Source organism: Tursiops truncatus, chromosome 8 (genome assembly GCF_011762595.2).
Source record: "Tursiops truncatus isolate mTurTru1 chromosome 8, mTurTru1.mat.Y, whole genome shotgun sequence".
In the NCBI taxonomy this organism is placed as follows: Eukaryota; Metazoa; Chordata; class Mammalia; order Artiodactyla; family Delphinidae; genus Tursiops; species Tursiops truncatus.
In genome coordinates this window covers 46,346,405-46,366,751 of record NC_047041.1, presented here as the reverse complement: position 1 = coordinate 46,366,751, position 20,347 = coordinate 46,346,405, and the positions used below count along the sequence as shown (strand labels likewise).

General features: G+C 37.1%; 2 protein-coding genes across 3 annotated transcripts in view; one reads left to right on the top strand and one right to left on the bottom strand.

The window, feature by feature from the left end:
- The window catches only part of DLG2 (discs large MAGUK scaffold protein 2), a 2,041,254-nt gene extending 2,029,948 nt beyond the window's left edge, over window positions 1-11,306 (bottom strand). The window contains exon 1 of the mRNA XM_073808350.1: window positions 9,673-11,306. Coding sequence (XP_073664451.1) covers window positions 9,673-9,691 — 19 coding nt within the window. The 5' untranslated portion in view covers window positions 9,692-11,306. The remainder of the gene's footprint in view (window positions 1-9,672) is intronic.
- Window positions 11,307-11,613: 307 nt separating this feature from the next.
- Window positions 11,614-19,794, top strand: TMEM126B (transmembrane protein 126B). Of its 2 annotated transcripts, none has more exons than XM_004327767.4 (5): window positions 11,614-11,732; window positions 14,199-14,320; window positions 15,389-15,582; window positions 16,650-16,761; window positions 17,370-19,794. In XM_004327767.4, the coding sequence occupies exons 1-5, from the start codon at window positions 11,652-11,654 to the stop codon at window positions 17,551-17,553; spliced, it is 693 nt and encodes a 230-aa protein (XP_004327815.1). In that variant the 5' UTR covers window positions 11,614-11,651; the 3' UTR covers window positions 17,554-19,794. The 2 variants fall into 2 exon arrangements, with proteins under 2 accessions (XP_004327815.1, XP_073664454.1); XM_073808353.1 differs by lacking the exon at window positions 11,614-11,732 and adding an exon at window positions 11,799-11,918.
- Window positions 19,795-20,347: the final 553 nt, after the last annotated feature.

The window sequence follows — 20,347 nt, the reverse complement described above, 5'->3', positions numbered from 1 at the left end:
AAAACCAAGATCAAAGTGTAATAGAGGAAAGGGTAAACTAAATACACAAATCATTTAGAATACTAAAATTCCTTTAAATAAATTTATGTAACATTTTTAGTTTAGAAAGAACTTTCACGTGCATTATCTGATCTGATTCCCACCACTGAGAAGTCATATTGCCTATTTCACATGAAACTGAAATTCATAGTGGCTTGTCCAATCACAGAACTACTGAATAACAGATTTGGAGCTTAATCCTAAAGCTTTTGATTTCAAGTATAGTGTTTTCTCCACCCTTAATGCTCCAGAAACAGAGTTGAGCATATTTCTATGGAAAAAAAATAAAACTTGACCGATCAGACATAATTTTATCACTGAATTTTAGAATCTAGGGTTATATGTTGAAACTCTTATTTTTACATGTGTTTATTACTATAAAAATTATATTTATAACATATAAATTAAAATGGTCCTACCTTTAAAACCTGATAGAGATAAAAAGTTCTTTGATTCATTAATCAAATATTTATCTTACTATGCTCTAGACACTGGGAACTCAACACTGAACAAGATAAATATTCTACCGTCTTAGGGATTTCTTTTGTCTGAAAGTAAAGATAATTAAATAGAAAATTTAAACAAAGTAAAAGATTAAAATAGAGTGGTGTCATGCTATGATGAGGTACCAGGGGTCGTGAGAACAGAGAAGTAAATTGATGCCATACAGACCATGCTATGTTTGGCCTTATACTGAAGGAGGACTAACAAGCCATGGAAGATTTTTTAATAAAGATGAGCATGACCATTTTTTAAAGTTTTAGAAAGATCATCCTAACTACGGTGTGATATATATCAATTGAAAGAAACAAAAATGATTAGAGTTTTTCCCTCTCTCATGCCATTTCAAATGAATATATGCAACATTGAACAGTTTTTGATTATTTACAATATAAGACATTATGACTAGCAAATAAAAATATTTTATTAGGAAGTACTTATATGTGCTTAATTCTTATCATTGACATTATTGTTCTTGTTATTTTGCAAATTAAGATATTCATATGAAAATAATAAAATGATGAATGCCAACAGAAAAGTTATCCTCGTACCACGTCTTTAAAAAAGAAGCTTTTTTAATATTAAAATATACAGTTCAAGGTGATACAACAAAGGTGTCATTTTATTACTAATAAAATTAGCTGGCCTTTTTTGAGCAATGCTAAGCATTCTGCAGAGATCACCTTATATAATTTTCACAAGAACCCCAAGAAATACTACTATACACATTTTGCAAATGAGGAAACAAACTGAGAGAAATGAAATAACTTGCCCAAGGCTACACAACCAGTGTTGGAACCAGGGTATAAACCATAGTCTATCTGGCACCAAAGCCCATACTTTTAAGTATTATGCCATATTGAAACGTAACTTATTGGGAAAGGATCAGTGTTTCTTTTTTCTTTAATTGTCCTTAGCAATTATACTATACTTCCAGCCCGCCGCCTCCCCAAAAAATTTTTTAAATATACTTCAACAAACACCTGTTGATAAGGCTATTTCCCCTACTGACACAAAAAGATATTAATATGAAATGGTGAATTTATATTACTACCTTTCAGATAAGTCATGCTTTCAGAATTTCTACAGAATTCTTGAAGAGAACAATGGGAAAAGTAGAAGGTTAAATAGTAATAAATAGAAAGAAAGAAGATAGTAAGTTGCATCTTCAGCTGAATACTGAAATATGCCTTATTCCAGTTGTAACAAACTAGAAAAAGAAAATGAAAAAATAGGTAAAACTTGGGATTTAAATTGTGGGGAAAATGTATGGCCAGACTTAAAGCAGATCTAAAGACTGCAATCATTTTGTAAATATTGGATGGTTTACAGATTACTTTAGCAACATTGAAAGAGAAGAAATACTCATAAGAAACATTATTCTATTCTAAAAAAAAAAGCAGTGTGGCATTTCCTTTCTGTAACCAGATGTGTACTTGCCACATCTGGGTAGGCTAACTCCAGAAGCTGACCAGGAAGCTGGACCCAGACAACTGATGGAAGGAGACAACTTTCCTCTGAACACAACTTTCCTCTTCCTCGGACCAAAAAAAAAAGAAAGAAAGAAAGAAAGTATTCTGATAAGCATTTGTATAGCACTTTCCTATTCCCAAAATAATTTCCACATGGGCTAGATATTTTTCTTTGTCTCAATAATCCTAAGAGTTGAGTATTATTAGTGCAGTCATGTCTTAAGATGAGGAATTTGAAGCTCAGTCTGTTGATCTTCTTTAGATAACTTATTCAGCTAATGGTAAAGACAGGATTCCGTCCCGGGACTCTCCTCCACTGCACCATGATGCCATTCATTTGTTCAAAGAATACCTTACTCATACAGTAGAAAGAACATTGGATGAGCTTCCTGTCCTAATTCTATCACTAACTTTATAAAAGTGAAGTTAATATATATTATCTTATTTGATGGGGAAAAGAAATAACATATATGGGGGGGAGTATTAAACCCCTTTTAGAAAAGGAAACTGAGGTTCAGAAAGATGATATGATTTTCACAAGGTCACCTGGTGGCATTATCATAAGAAGGCATGTGAAGTACCTGTGCAAGGCTGGCACTTTGAGATGTTAATTTCTTCTCTCCCTAAATGTTCCCATTTCCTTTCTTCTCATTCAAGCTGGTAACTGGTTTTGTACTTTGTTGCCTCAGGGGAGGTATGTACCAGGACAGAAAACCGAGGGGATTTTAAAGTTATCCCAGTGTTGCTTTCCAAAAGCCTAAACCCTCCAAATAAAAGAAATGTTTGTTTCAGAGATGAAAGAGAGATTCTCAGGTACATGCAGAGAGGGGGACATCTCCTAGCCCCTCCCCAGTCTAGAAAGAGATTTTCTCAGTTGAAAAATAAGAGAAGTTTTTGGGTCCCAAGGCAGCAGGTATCTAGGCTCTGTTTCCTGGCAGCATTGCCTGAAAGGCCGAAAGACCCCAGAGAGGAAAAGCATCATTATGCAGCTACGCAAACAGAAATGCAGAAATTCTGGGGAAAAAACACTTAAATACATGTCTTAGAAGCAGCAGTTGTTGCCAGACCAGAAAGAACCATCTAGACACAACAACTCATGCCTCAGGGGTAAACTGTTGTATATAGATGATCAATGACCAGAGTATACGCTCATTCCAGATGGAACCCTACCATAACCCCACGGAAGTAGGAAAAAACTCAAAAAGGATTGGAGTGATTCTGCCCACAACTTAGTAATTAAGAGTCAAAAATAAAGTTGAACTATAGAAAATAAATGGTTATTTCTTACACACCTAAATTTATAGACTGAGCGTCCAGCTCAGTGATTATCAGATCTTGTCCCTTCTCCTAGAAGCCAGGTCTTCTGACTACTGGTCTAGGTTTTTCCCACAATATCACTGCCATTGAGGATTATAGGGACATGATGCAAAGAAATGAACATGACACAATGTTAATCCCAACATACACAGTGAAATTGCCTGTGTCCGTATCTGTCTCCCTAATAAATTTTAAGCATCATAAAAGCAGACACCGAATATCATTTGCCACTGTAAAACATGCACCTAGCACAGTGCCTGGTACATAGCAGGCACTCAATAAATCTTTGTTGAATGGATAAATGATGGAATAAATAAATAGAAGGAAAGCTATTTCCTTAAATACATACCCAAATTTACCTTTTAAAATAATTTATAGTTTATTACCTATAAGGTATTTTAAATAGTACAGAACCTAACAGGTTGATTTCAAGTCTCACCACACTTTCAATGATAAAGATGTCACAACTCTCCAAAATGATGGGCCCCCTACAGAAGCCTCAGAGTCTTACTCTAACAGAATTAGGGCCCCAATGGCTGGCAAGATGTGTCATCAGCAGCAATGGGATACATAATCTTACTCATCATCTTTGAAAGATTTAACTTAATTCATTTTCACAGGATTTTCTACTTTATATCATTTCCTCTTGATTTTAAATCCTAAAACAAATGAGGTCAGGAGAATTGTTTCATAATAGAGGCCATTTGGCCATAATTCTTGAAATAGCTTTGAAAAACTCACTAAAAACTGAATCTATGCAGAAAGCTTACTACTTGGAATTTGGAATGACTGACTGGACAGAAGAGACTGGGTAAAACTCATGATCCTTTGCTGACAAAGCAACCTATATTGAGGATACAGAGCCCTCGTGCCTTGACTGCTACAAACTCCTGAGCAGGAATTATAGCTGGGGTACAAGTGCTCTTGCTCCAGTTAAAAATAAAAAATAAAAAGATTTTATACATCTCAGCATTATACTCAAAAATATTCTATCATCACTGACATGGTTACACAATATATATTAAGAAATAAAAGCATATAATGAGAGTATATAATTAAGAAAGAAGAGCATTCTTATAGTTTACTGAATGTATTGTTATAAAAGAGTGACGGATTAATTGATTGATTGGCAAAGGCATAAATGAATTGAATGTCTTAATTTGATGTTTTAAAAATCCAATATTTTGTGTACATCTTCTCACTGACTAGACTCTTCCACCCAAAGATGTAACCAATCATAGGCCTAAAGGAAAGATCAAATATTCTATCATGAATGGAGCACTTGGGCAGTTTCCCAAAAACCTAACAGTTCAAATATTTTATGGTGTCAATTCATTAGCATATCATTTGCAACATTCCCAATACATAAAAACTGTAAAATAAATTCAATTTACAGATAATTTTAACACTATGCCTATTGTTTGCTTCATAACATACTCCTAATCAGTAGTTGAATACAGAGTATTCTTCTATTTCTCTCTTTAGAATGTTCTCTCTTTATGCCTCCTGATTGATGAGTATTTTCCAACAGCAAGGATCTGTGGCTTGATGTAGAGAACAAACATATGGACCCCAAGGGGGGAAAGTGGCGGGGGGGGGGGGGCGGTGGTGGTGTGATGAATTGGGAGATTGGGATTGACGTGTATACACTAATATGTATAAAATAGATAACTAATAAGAAACTGCTGTATCTAAAAATAAATTAAATTAAATTAAAAACAAAAGAATCTGTGGTGTCATGATTTTTAACAATTCTCTCAACCAAGGTCAAGATGTCCCTTTTGAGGGATTTTAAATCTAAAAAAATCTTTAGTAAGTTATCTTACTTTGACTTACAGAAATTACAAAAGTTTGAAACCTGCCTTTTCCCATCTGTCTCTGGGGCTTAACTCTTTTGAGTTCTACTGGCTCAGAAAAAGAAAAAGCATATAAAGTTTTTTGAAATTGAAAAAGCATCTGAATGTAATCCTGGTACGGCAAACGCAAAAGTTCAAACAAAAACTTGGTGAAGTACATACAGAAGGGATAAAATAGCTACTCAGGTGTAATCAATAAATTTAGGTACCTATTTTCCCCTTTAGAGAACCTGAAAAAAATTTAGTAATTGAAGAAAAGCTAGAGATAGAGAGTATGCTCTGATGCTTAGATAATGAAAGGCAAATATAAACTAGTGAGATCCTACAAAAAAGAAGTTAAGCCACAAAGTGCAGGAAATAGATAATGAAAGAAATTTTTAAATGAGGAAAAATTAAACATAAGAGTTATAAGTTCCCTTCCAGAGAGTGGGGAAAAAAGAAAAACAGAAATGACACTTTTATGAAGTATACAGTCAACCAAAAGGAAAGAGTGTAAACCCAGGAAACAACAATCTCAATTTCACAAATGTCCATAAGATACATGGCAATATCATGTCTTGGGATTCTAATCACACAACATTCTTCAACTTCCTTTAAAAAGAACAATGTCAAAACATGTGAATTATGAAAATAATAGTGTTTAAGTTTCAGTACATGGTATACATACTCTATTATATGGCTAAAAACAGTTGCAACAGAAGAATTCAAAGGAAATAAAGTGTCATGTAAATTAATAACATCAGATAGACTTCTATACCAATTTAAAAGAAGAGCAGAATAGGACAATTTTTTAAAAACACAAATGAAATAAGCATCAACCTCAAAGTATTAAAAGCATTGATTTTTTCACATACTTAATGACAATAAAGAGAAAAAACTGCTCAATAAAGAAACTGCAATGTACTAAAAAATTCTGTTGAAGTATATTTTATCACTAAAAGAGCAACTTTCTGCAAAAACCACAGGGGAGAACACAACTATCATTAACTTTAATTTCTTGCATTAATCCAAGATGAAATCAGATCAATTCACAAGTCTGTTGAAATAGCCCCTTACTACACATCATGACCTTGCATCATAACAGAGAATGCTGATACAACTTATCTTGGACTGGCCCTGAATTTTCAGAATTTAAAACAGGTCAAAGATATCATAAATGCTCAGTTGGGAGCAAATCAAGTTACAACTGAAGAAAAGAGAATCCTGAATGAAAAGCGACTGTTGGGAAAAAAATATCTCTGAAGAAGAAATGATGAGTGTTCTGTTGATAAAACTGAGATCTATAAAAATGTGAAGAGAGTGAGGTAGAAGAGGTAGGAAGTAATGTCATAAAGCAAAATAGCACTGAATATAGCAGTTTTGGCTTACCTAAGAACAATCAAGATAGCACCTAAAAATGTACTTAGGGACTTTCCCGGTGGTCAAGTGGTTACAACTCTGTGCTTCCACTGCAGCGGGCCCGGGTTCCATCTCTATTCAGGAAACTAAGATTCTGCACGCCGCGAAGTGCAGCAAAAAAAAAAAAAAAAATGTACTTAGATGTCACACCCATTCCCACTTCCTACCATGCTTGCGTGTTACCAATCAGAGAAACTACTCTCTACTTTTACAATAACATACAAAATATATAACAAGTGAGAAATATGTCTTATGAAAATTTCTTATTATAATAAGAATATATTCAACAATGAATAAACACTTGGCTCTATGAGGATAGTTATTGTTTAAAATTACATAAAGCCTAGCTTCCATCCTATCTACCACATGCAACAATGAAGAAAGAAAAAAGAGGGACTTCCCTGTTAGCACAGTGGTTAAGAATCCGCCTGCCAATGTAGGGGACACAGGTTCAAGCCCTGGTCCGGGAAGATACCACATGCCATGGAGCAACTAAGCCCGTACACCACAACTCCTGAGCCTGCGCTCTAGAGCCCGTGAGCAACAACTACTGAGCTCACGAGCCACAACTACGGAAGCCTGTGAGCCTAGAGGCCACGCTCCGCCACAAGAGAAGCCACCACAATGAGAAGCCCGTGCACCGCAACGAAGAGTACCCCCCGCTCGCCGCAACTAGAGAAAGCCCACGCGCAGCAACGAAGACCCAACGCAGCCAAAAATAACTAAATAAATTTTTAAAAAAATACAAAAGAGGGCTTCCCTGGTAGCACAGTGGTTTAGAGTCCGCCTGCCAATGCAGGGGACGCGGGTTCATGCCCCGGTCCGGGAAGATCCCATATGACGTGGAGCGGCTGGGCCCATGAGCCATGGCCGCTGAGCCCGCGCGTCCGGAGCCTGTGCTCCTCAACGGGAGAGGCCACAACAGTGAGAGACCCACGTACCGCAAAAAAAAAAAAAAAAAAAAAAAAAATACAAAAGAGGCAGCACAAATATTAAAAAGAAAGAAAGAGAAAAGATTCAGGATAGAGGACTGTGCTCTCTGCAGAATAAATCTAGGTTATACTTCAAAGTATTTGTTTTACTTATAGAAACAGTACAGACAGTAAGCTTAGCTAATTAAAAATATAATGTACATGTCATAACTTGTTTGGTTAGTTGTCTATAATATTTTAAAATATATATCTTAATACTAACAGTTTTAAGAGATTTTTTAAAAGATAAGCTGTTTCTCTAGATTAGTTCATGAAGTAAATTACATAATGCATATACTTTAGTAATATCCAAATATGTACTTGTTAATTAGAACTTTGTACTTTGCTAATTAGAACTTGTTGATTCCTTAAAAAATTTGACCCACTACAATCAATCCACTGGTAAAGAATAACAGAAGAGGAAGGAGGGAGGGAGGAAAGAAGAGGAAGGAAGGAAGCAGGGAAGGAAAGAAATTATTTCTCATAAAGTATGGTTTTCAATAATGTATCGGCAATTTTTGTAACTTTCTTTAAAGGTAGGAACTTTTGTAAAAATCTCAGTCTGTTGGGTTTAGAAATCTTAAGTTCACCCTGCTTAGTTAAGATATCTAGAACATCAATGCCTTTCCTCCTCCTCCTTCCCAGATACCTTTTTAACCCTCTCTTTCTCTCTCCCTTTCCTCTCTCCCTTCCCTCTCTTCCTCTTCTCTGTCTCCATCTCATACATACACACACACACACACACACACACACACACACACCCAATGTGTTTAATTCAATTACTAGTTTAAAATAAGTCCAAAAGGGTCACTAACTAGAGCACAATAAATGGTAGAAAGAATAAAAATACACCTCAAGCTAAATAAGTCAAAGAGACGTATCCTTTATTGGCTACATTCCCCCAAATCATTCTTGTTCCAAATAAACCAATTGTGTCAGGTCTGGACAGGTGTAGCTCCAAAATCTCAAGGAGAGTTTACTTCTCTCAGTGATATTATGGAGGAGAGCAAGAGAAGGAAACAAGCCCAGTCTTAAATTCCAGCATACAAAGGGACATTTCTAGGTGTTTCAGAGGTTTTGTATATCATTGTCCTTCTCTACAGACAGCAGCTGGATAAAGAATCTCACTGATTATAAGTTTCCTCGATACACCTTCCAAATCCACAGGTAGGATTAAACATCATGCAGAGCTAGGTTGCACCTTAACCTTCACACTAAGCTTTAGTTTCAGGCTGTAGCAACTCACATAAATGGTCAACATTTGGATCTATACTAGTCCACTACAGTAGAGTTCAAGGGTATTGGTACACATTTTAGTTTAAAACTCTTTTAAAAACTCCTTTATAGTTGATCTGGTCTTCTATAAAATGTCAAAAAACAAAAAACACCAGCTTCTCTAGGATCCTTAGGTGAACAGGGCTCACCTGGGGTGGATCTAGGCTAAAGTGAATCCCAAGGTGTGACCTATAATAAACTATACTTCAGGAACCTTCCAGAGCTTGATCAGTGGGGGTGGGGAGTGGGGTATTTACCTCACTTGCAGAATTTGCCAATCATGTTACTGGATAATGTATACATCTGGAAAAGCACAACAGTTACCAAAGAGGTGCTTTATCACAAAAGTGAAGTTTCCACTAGAGTAAACCCAAACATGAAAGCTATTTTTAATAAAAGATAAATAATAAATCTATAATTGCATTCACTACAAACAACTTTATCTTTTACAACTATGTAATTTGCTTGATAAATATTAAATCCATGAGGAAGAGCTGCACTGTACAGGTTTCTTTTTTAAAGACTGTGTAAAAGTAACCTTTAACAAGCTAAGAAAGCAAGCTAAAGAAAATCCCAAATCTGTGGTATCAAATTTACGCTGATTACAAATGGTGATTTATACCACCTGATTTAGGAAACCATAAATGTCTATAATTAAATACAACAGTCCTACTTGGTTTTCATTTAGTAAAATAATATTACTGAATGATGTACCACAGAAAAGACATCATTACAACAACTACATCCCAAGCAAAATTCTACTCTCAAATGGACTACAATTTAAACTGCAAATAGCAGAACCAAGAAAAAGGAGAAACATATATAGAAAGCCTCATAGCCCACCTTTCTTCTTGACTGGCATTCTTGGGTCTTTCCACTGACACAGGATTCAAGATCTCTTTTCAGGTCTCAACTTGATCCACCTGGATGCAGGCCAAGGGCCAGGTAACTGTTGCAAACCACTTCACTGTTTGAAATCCAGGCTGTCTTCTCTTTCAAATAAAGAAAAAATGATGTATTTTTTCCACCAACTTTGACAGTGCCCACGGAGTTTAAAGAAAAATAGCTTTTGAGTTTTTCAATGTTTATAAAACATTTATTCTGTTTAAAAAGAAAATTATTGTAAGCATAGAAAACATTATTAAAACTCCTCTTCAGGCAGCAGCATTTTTGGAGTTCGATGACTAACTCAATTAAGGCACAAACCAAATTTACACAGCTGTCTCATTACTCAATACATGATCAAATTCAAAGATGAACTGGTTGATGATAAAAACCCTCAATTCTTTAGAGAAAAATTTAAAACCCTCACCCCCCAAAAATACTTTTAAAAACCTCTTTGACTCTAGTCTCTAAAAAGGTGGGTGAGTTTGGACAGTTTTCTGGGGCAGAACAGACTGAAAGGCCCCTTTCTATTCACTGGACCAGAAGTTCCGGATCTCACCCCCTCAGTAAGACAGGATCCAGCTTGCTGTCACTTTCATTTTTTTTCTTCTGTGCTCTCCAAGCCCCTCAGGCTTGATCCTTAATGCCCCCTCTGATTCTGATCCTCCCACGTATTAACCGAGAGGATTGAAAAGAAGGAAAGCAATCCCCTGGCATGGAGACATTAAAGTGACAGTGCTACTCAATGGGCACTTGATGCAGGATGAGTTGGCGAAGATTTCTTCACACTGGAGTCATTCACATCATGCCGTCTCTTCGCATCCAAGCAGCTCCCTATCCGTCGAGGAAAAACACTGAGACTCTTCGAGACAAGTCAAACCTTCCCCCAAAGGTGTTTTCTGAGACGCTGTAGTAGTATTAGGCATGTGAGCATAAGCTGTGCAAACAGTTCGCGGTTTCCTAAATGAGAGAGTTCGGCCGCTTGGCTTCCACATCCACCCTTTTTCCCTCAGTCTCTCTCCAAACTACCCACCTTCCTTTTGCAGAAAAAACAAATCTCTCTGCTACCGCCGGCCACCCCTGCCCACACCCCGTTCTTATATAGAAGAGCACAGAAATGTCCTGCACCCTCCACGCGATGAAGTGTTTCCTCAGGCAGGAGAAACAGCAGCACTAGAAATTATATAACTCTCGATTTTGGCTTCTCTAAGACATGGAGACTGGAGGGTCGGTGGGTGCTGGTCTGGGAGATACTGCTGGGCACTGAACGCGCACAAAAGGGCGCCAGGCGTCCTCGCTGGGCCCCCCAACCCGAAACACCGGCTGGTAAGGGGGTCTTCTCGGGGAGGTGGGGGGCAAAATTCTCTCCAGTCTCTTTCTAAGCGAGGATAAAGGATAGAATATGAGGGGACTAAAGACTGAGAAGGGGAGTCTGACGGCTGTGAGGGGAGGAGGCTAGTCGGGGCTGCTTTGGCAGCCGGTTGGGGGCTCTAGGGAGGAGGTGCCCGAGAAGCCGGAGCCTTAACACACGGGCCATGCCAGAGGGGCAAGCACCCTGAAGGAATGAAAGGGGCTGGGCAGCTCGGCCCCAGCTAACGGAGGTGCCCTGAGGAGAGGAAAACGCGCAGCGACATCCCTGCGCTCGGACCGCCCCACGTTCCCCTCAGGAGGCGAGAAGAGGGAGCTACGATAACAAATTAAAGAGAAGGGAATACGGGCCTGGCAGGGGGGCGGGCCCATGGGAGTCTGGACCTCCTGGAAGCCAATGAGCGGCTCCCGTTTCTGGACGCCGGGCCCAATCACAGCCAGGATGGAGGGCGCGGCTTTTGACTGGGTCGGGGCGGGCCAGGGATGAGGGCTAGAGGCGTGAGCCCGCACCACTTCCCGCCCCGGGAGTTCTGGGTCCCCGCCCACCACTAGTCACGTGAGTCGCCAAAATGGCGGCGCTCGGGCGTGAGGCTGGAGCCGACAGGAGGGCTGCAGGTGTGGTGCCGGTGGGAGTTGGGGAAGCGTCCGAGGTAGGCGGAAACCCAGGGTGGTAGGGGCGGTGATTTCTGCAGCCTCAGGTGCTGCCGCACTCTTCTGAAATGATGCGCGTAAAAGGGATTTGAAGTCTAAAGAGAACAGCTCCCAAGTCCATGCAGGGCGCAATTAAATCCCTGGTTGCTATGAAAAGAGGTGGGGAGAAAGTAGGAGACCTAAAGGTTAGTCCTGATTGATGTAGCCTGTTTTCTCTTCACTCGGGACGTTTGCATTTTAAATTTCCTGCCATTTTGTCCTGACCTCTGCCTGGGCTATGGGTTCTGAGGAGATGACTACATCTTGCTTATCCGGGGGGCTTTCAAATACCAGGTGAATGTCTGAGCAAATGATGAGTGAATGTTAAATAAAATTCTGAAGGTCAAGTGAAATAATACACATAAAAGCACTACAAAACCATAAAATATTACTGGTATAATCGTGGTGCCCAGTTGAGTGGCCTTGAACTAGTTACTCTTTAGATAAGATGTTAGTTATAGAGAAATTTTTACATTTCAGTACTTGTAAAAATTCTGTCAGGAAGTTATCAGTATATTTCTCTGCTTTAATAACTGCCTTACAAAAACTATGCGGTCAATAAATATTTGCTGTCCTGTTTCAGTATTTTAGGATCATAATCCTGGATATCTGTGTTTCCTATATATTGAGGTGTAGATGAGGTAGGAGGTTGATACAAGGGATTGCCTGAAAGTTTTCTTTGTGAGGAATAAGGCACTTCAGTGAATTAGATGACAGCAAAACGAAAAGTTTTCCCAAGTTTCTGGTTAATTGTCATGTTACTGACATCTGCCTTCATGTACACCAGAGGGATTAGATATAGAATCTCCCTTATATATTGCTATCTTGTCTTTTCCATTTGCCATTTAGATGTCAGAGAGAGGCAAAAGATTCAATCTAGTCTTTGAAAAATTGTAATTTATAAAATATTTTACTTTTTTTTTCTGTCCTCAGATATTTTAAAGAAAAAGATAGAACTGGCTTGAGTAAGTTCTTCAATGATGCAGGGAAAGAAACTCGTCCATTATTACTCATTGTTTGATACCATATGAAGATTCAAAAGAGTCTGTACCTTCAGGCTGTTGATACCATGGATGAATTGGCCTTTCATTAGTTAGGGTTAGGGTTGGAACATATCACTTATTCAGGAAATGAATATTACAGTGATGTTCAACATGTGTCCATTGACTACCAGCATCAGAATCACTTGGTGTTATTAAAATGCAGATTTCTAGACTTTACTCCTGTTGAATCCAGATATCTCAATAGGGAGCTCAAGAGACTGCATTTCAGATAAACTCGTGATTCCTGTGCACATGAAAAGTTGAGAATCTTACTAAGTCTCTTTTATGTCTTTTATGCTTAACCCTTTCCGATTCTCTTGCCCAGGACTCCTAAAATTTGAGACTTATTAGTCTATGCCCTTGACCATAAATGTTGTTAAAATGGAGAATCATATAAATTGTGAAAGGCATAGATTTAATCTATTCATTGGCTAATCTGGAATCCCATAATGCCAGTATGGCAAAAGATGTAACAAATATTAAGACGTTTCACAGAAATCTGAGAGTCTTACCCAGAGCAAAATATTCAGAAGGGATCCTTTCTGAGGGTTCAGTTTTGTTTTGTTTTTTTCAACTACTGGTTTCTGTTAAGATGCTACTGGCCAAACCTCATGGTCCCTTGACATTAGCAACTGTCTATTCATACATCACACTTGGGACACAGGAACTTTCCAACCCTGGAGCCCAGTGCCATAGGTCCAGGCTCCCTGATATACTGCATAGCAATTTCCAGCAAAGGCCCTACTTCTGCCTCAGTAGGGATCTGGATATATATACCTTATATAATCCAAGGTAACCATGATCCACTGCCTCTTCCTAGGCTGGAATGTGTCCCTCTTTCTGATGTTCTCTCTCGATATTCTCCAAGGCAATACCTGTTCTCTCCTACCTCTCCAGGAAAGTCAACATAATCTCCAAAAGCTCAGGCTTTCATGAGACAGAGGATAAAGATAGTGGTCAACAAGTAGCTACTGTTTACTTTCAGCTCTGAAAAAGCTAGAGCATGGAGAACTACAAAGGGCCTGGCTACCTTCAGGGAAAACTGTAAAGAAAACAAAAAATATCTCAGTAAATTATCCTTCTACAACAAGTCCTCAGGCAAGTCAGCCTCTCTGAACCTTGTTGTCTCATCCATAAAGGTAGAGATGACCATTATCCAACCAATTTCTCAAAGTTGTTATGTGAATCAAAAAGCCATCATCTAACAGATAATAAGAGCTCACTAAATAGTGACTGAATCATTAACAAAGTGTGTGAAAGCAGAAGACAGTACTTGACACTTTTACTAGAGTCTAAATGTTTTTTAATCTGAATCTGTAGAATTTATAAGATTTAATATTAACATCATTAGCTATTATGGTTCTGGATTTTTGTGTTTTTCAGGACATCAAGATGCCAACATACATATATGGTCAGTCCAGTCCTTCTCTAGGAGATGCAAAACTCAGAAAACCAATGGTCATCGAAATCATAGAAAAAAAATTTGAATATCTTAGAAAAGAAAAGTAAGAAACTCACCTAGACTGAAAGTCAATAACTTTATTTGCAGATCTTCTGTATTGCCATTGTTTCTAGGTATCTAAGATCCTGTTAACTTTATTGAGTTGGTTATAAAGAAAGCTTATTTTAAAAAAAGAACTGGAGGGAAACATGAGCAGATGAAAATAGTGGTTTGTTGGAATACTGAGACTGGATAATTTCTTTTCTCTCTTGAAATTGTTTTGTTTCTAAAATTGTTGAAATGTTATTTGTGCAATAAACATATTTTAATTAAAAGTAATTAGGAGAACACCATTTTGAGGGTTACTTATATTAATTATCAATTGTAATTAATTTCAGTTTAGAATTTATTACCTCAGTAACAGTGCTGAGCTCAGCAAAAGGGAATACAGATTCCATGATGTACATATAGTCTCACATTACCGTTCTGACTTTTAGGTTAATAGAGCTCAAGAATAAAATCAAAGGACGTTGATCTTAGACTTTAAACATTTCTGGATTTAGGTATGAGTCAGAAAAACTAGATCTTTCAAATTTCTTTGGATGAAGTTTTGGAAATCCTAGACAAATTATTTTAAATATCTGGACTACTTAAGAAATAGTTATTTTCTAGAAGGCCTAACCAAATGTAAAAAACTTTTTTCAAATGACCTTAAGCAAATTAATTCTTTTAGTAGAAAGAACAATATTCTTGGATTTAGATAGTTCATAAAATTTGGCTACATTGGAACATATTCGTATTTATTTGTGGCCAAAATTTATTCTCTCTTTAAAAGAGCTCCATCTTAGAACCACTCTATTCTCAGGAAGATAATTATATTGTTCTCTCATTAGAATGCAAGTTCTATGAGGGGTGGAATTTCTTTTCTTTTTTTTCTTTTTTCTTTTCCACTTTATTCACTGCCCCACCCTCAGCACAAAGAAAATACCTTTCTTTGTATAGTATTGAGCATAGTAAATGCTCAAGAAAAATTTGATGTTGAGTAAATATGTAATAACAAACCCAGGAAAGGATATATCTATTAGAAGAATATTATGTTGAACTTAATTCTTCACTTTGTTTTTCCAATTAGGACTTTAAATATATATGGAACAGTGACCTTTGGAACAACAGCTGGTTTCTCTGGAATATTGGCAAACTTAATTTTCAGACATTGCTTCAAGGTTAAACATGATGCTTTGAAGACATATGCATCATTGACTACACTTCCATTTTTGTCTACCATAGTTTCTTACGAGCTTCTTGTAAGACATGCTTTGTATTCAGGTAAATTTAAATTCATTAACATATAATGTGTTTATATCTAAGTAAAATTACTCATTAACATATACTGTTGCTACTGCTGATAATAGTCCCTTACATTTGTGTATTTCTTTACCACTAACAAAGTACCTTCACATATATTGTCCTGTTTCATCCCCACAACAATCCTCCTAATCAGCCAGGGCAAGTAGTATTGTGTCTTTTCTTTACAGGTAAGAAACTAAGCTGAGACATGTTCAAGTACACTAAGAAGCAGCATGATATACTGGGAAAAAAGGAGGCTTTGGTATACTACATATTTCACTTAAGTTTTGTGACACTGGGCAAGTCATTTAATCTCTGAGACTCAGTTGTCTTATCTATGAATTAGGACTAATAGTACTTACCTCACAGGATTGTTTTAAGAATTAAGATACTGTGTGTTGAATGTCTAACATAGTATCTGGCATATTATGGGCTTCTAATGTTATTTCCTACCTCCTCCCCTTACCTTAAGTTTCACAACTAGTAATTGATGGAACCTCTGACCCCTGTTCATCAGGTCCCTGCTTAAATACCTTTTCCCCAGGGAAACCTCTGATTCCCTCAGGTTAAGTTTCTAGATACATTCTCTATTCATTTTACCTTCAAAGCATATGCACACTTAAGATTATTTGTTTAAATATTTGTCTAATGTATTTCCTTCTTAGTAAACAGACCTGAAGGTCAGAGATTGGATCTCTTCTGTGTAATACTGTATCCCTAGCACATGCCTGACACATAGACAATATAAATGTACTACCCTAGAATCCAGATATCTGGTCTGCTAGTTTAATATACTTCACTATGAAATTACTTCTTCAACAGCCATATAAATAAGAGGTAACTTATCTTTATGTGAAGTATAATAAAAGCATTTTTTAAATGTGATACATTTAGTCTATTGTACCATAGACTGAATTTCTAATATTCTTTCTACTATTTTGCTATGCTTGAGGACAATGCAAATAACTACTGTATGAGGACCCAAGACTCTTAATAGTTCTTATCCTGAGTTTTAAAAGGAGATCAAATTTACTTTTGTTTTCCAGGTAATATAAGCCGGGAAAATTGTGTTCTGAGAAGTTCACTGATTGGCATAGTGTGTGGTGTTTTATATCCCATTGCTTTAGCTTTTTCTAAAAATGGACGTCTGGCAGTCAAGTAAGTCCATCTTTTTGTTCCATTTCTTCCTTTCTTCCCTTTTTTTTTTTTTAAATTTATTTATTTAATTTATTTATTTTTGGCTGCTTGGAGGTTTTCTCTAGTTGAGGCAAGCAGGGGCTACTCTTGGTTGCGGTGTGCGTATGGGCTTCTCATTGCGGTGGCTTCTCTTGTTGCAGAGCACTGGCTCTAGGCACACAGGCTTCAGTAGTTGTGGCACGCAGGCTCAGCAGTTGTGGCTCGTGGGCTCCAGAGTGCAGGCTCAGTAGTTGTGGTGCACGAGCTTGGTTGCTCCACAACATGTGGGACCTTCCAGGACCAGGGCTTGAACCTGTGTCCCCTGCATTGGCAGGTGGATTCTTAACCACTGCGCCACTAGGGAATCCCCCCTTTTTTTTTTTAATGTTAATAAATTCTCCTTATTCTTTAGCTGCCAATGACACATTTTCATCAAAATATCATAGTTTCATATTTCAAATAGCTAATTTTAACCTTTTTTGCTATCTACATGAAAGATCTAGAATAGAAATGATCAGTTTAGGAGACATCAACAAATTTTTTATAGAATTTACTTCCAGAGGAAGTAATTAATCCTTTTTCGTTTTTAGGTATCATACTGTTCCACTGCCACCAAAAGGAAGGGTTTTACGTTATTGGCTGCTGCTTTGTCAAACAGAGGTAAAAGCAATGTTGATTCCTCTTATACTTCAGACAGCCCTTGGAATATATCATGGTCAACAGCATTATGCAATATTTGAAAGTACACTTGAGAAAACTGTACATGAAGATTAACCAAAGAATGAATGGATACTAAATCAGTATAATGGACTTTTTTATGATGAGGACTTAGGCACTGCTGAAAGAGTTAAAAGTAATTCTGGATAGACAATTTGTTTCTTTTCCTTTTGCCTTGTGTATAGCAGGTGCTCAATAAATATTCAGTAATTAAATAAATATAGGTTTCGTCTCTGTTTTGTCATTGTATGTGGAAATGGATTTGAGGCCTCAAGGTCTGATCATTTATGTATTATGTCTGATTCATTTATGTATGTATTCATTCACAAACATTTATTGAGCACCTGCTAGGTCTCAGACATTGTGTTACATATAGTAAGAAATCATCCTTATCCAGAAAGAACTCACAATTAGAAATGTGAACACATAGCATGAGAGGGTTTGAGAGATATACACATAATTCTTTGGGCACACTGAGGGTGTGGCTGTTAACTACTTGTGCAGAAGGGAAAGCTATGGGGAGAAAGTGACATTTGTCCTAGATTTTGAAAGGGAAGTTGAAAGTTCACAAGAAAGCAATATAGAAATAACATAACAGCCCATTCCTCTACTCTAAACTCGAATTCAGTACACTTCAGTACACTTACTAGCTCTTATCATTGACAAATTACCTTCACTGTGCTATTTAAAGAACATTTATTGAGTGCATTAATATAGGCACCAGGGGTACGAAAATTCAGTCACTGCCCTCAAGAAGCATAAAATCTAAAGAAAGAGATCACAGCATGCTTCTTTAAGTCTGCTAGAGCATTCTTGAGCTACATGTTTAGTTAGGGAAATAGGAGAGGAAATGAATGCTGTCTGATGAAAAGAATAAGACACAGAATGGAACCCCGTAACTCATTCTCCTTGTCTTAATCACATTCATCTTGAGATTTAAAGATTTGGTCATCTGAGGCCCCAAGCAACACAAAACAGAAATGGAAGTCTTAACGAGGTGCTTTACAGCATCATATATAACAAAATGAAATACACACACTCTTTTACTAATAAAAAAAAAATGGTTAGTAAGCCGTCCAGCTTTGTATTCTCAGAATAATTCATGATACTTGAAACTCTGAGGAAAGGGCAGGCAATTGGGGGAAGAGAGGAAACCAAGTCAAATAGATAACAAGATCAATGGTATTAATATTAACTCTTAAACAATTATTATTATACAATTATACAAGTACATGAATACCTTCTTATTGTGAGATATACAAATGATCCAGAAGTATATAGAGCGTGACTTGAAAGTCCCCCTTCACTCTCACTCCATCCTATTTCTACTCCATTCTCCAGAGGCAATCATCATCAAGTTAGCACATCTTTTTCCTTGTAGTATTCTTTTGTAACTTACATATTTTTTTAATAAATGGTATTATCCATACATATACTGGAAATTAATTTTCCCTTCAATATATGTCTTGGAGATCTTTCCGACTCATTACGTGTAGGTCTAACATGTTCTTTTTGGTGACTGAAAAACATTCTTGGTGATTCTAGTATTCACATAGGTGATCCTTCCAATACCCTGGTCTCTCTATCCTACCACTTATTCCCATGGTCATACTTTAGACCTGTGCTGTCCAATATAGTAGTCATTAGCCATGTGTGGCTCCTGAGCATTTGAAATGTGAGTAGTCTAAATTGAGATATGTAGTAAGTATAAAATACACATTAACTTTTAAAGATTTACTATGTAAAAAAGAATATAAAACATCTCAATAACCTTTTGATTACATGTTGAAATGTTACTCTTGGATATATTGGATTAAATAAAATACATTAAAATTAATTTTACCTGCTTTTTTAAATCTGGCTACTATGAAATTTTAAGTTATATACACAGCACATATTTTTATTGGACTGTGTTGCCCTAGACCTTGTCATTATCAATAAATTGAAATTCTTCACATTCTCAATTGTAAAATCCCATATTCTGATCACTACCTCCTGTCCTTCCTGTTTATTCCTTCTGATACTGCAATCCGGCATTACTTCAGCTCTATCAGAATCTATCATCCATCAATCCCACTACCTTTTCACTGTCTCTCACCCCCCTCACATCCTTACCATCTCCAGCTTCAGTCACATCAATCTTTTTAAAGTTTGCCAATATCAAGGGGAAAAAAACATAAAAATGAATCTAGCTAAGGTTGATTTTGAAATAAAGATATTTGCCTCGTTTTGTGAGTTTTCTTTTCATGTCTTTGGTGCATTTGATTTGTAGATCAAATAAATTCTCTATAAATTCTGGGTATTTTGTTTCTTCATATGCTGAGATAGTAATCTGAGAAATACAGCAAGGTTGATTTAGGTTCACCTCCCTTGCCACCTGAAAGCAGGAGAGATCTGTATCTTACTCCATGACTTCAATTTGCCTTTTTTACAATAGAAAAAGCAGGGAAGTCTATCAGTGTTCTCCACTGGCTTTGGAAGCAGTACTTGCCAAAGTGGCTGTAAGAGGACTGAAAGGAGAAATTAGGGAAAACTTGATCTGGGCCTGAGCCCAAAGGTGAAGCTAGGTGAACCAGAGTGAAGAAAGGCAGCAAGTCACTAGAGGCAAGATAGTTCAGAGGTGTGAAGTACAGCCTGGAGCTCCACTATCAAAGTTCAAATCCTGGCCTTACTACTTACCAATGGGATAACTTTGAACAAGCTATATCACCACTCTGCACCTCACTTTCCTCATCTGTAAACTGAGAAATAAAGATTGTACTTACCTCAAAGTGTTGTCAGCACTAAATGAGTTAATACATGTAAATCAAAACAGTGGCCAACTCACAGGGAGTCTGTATATGTTACTGCC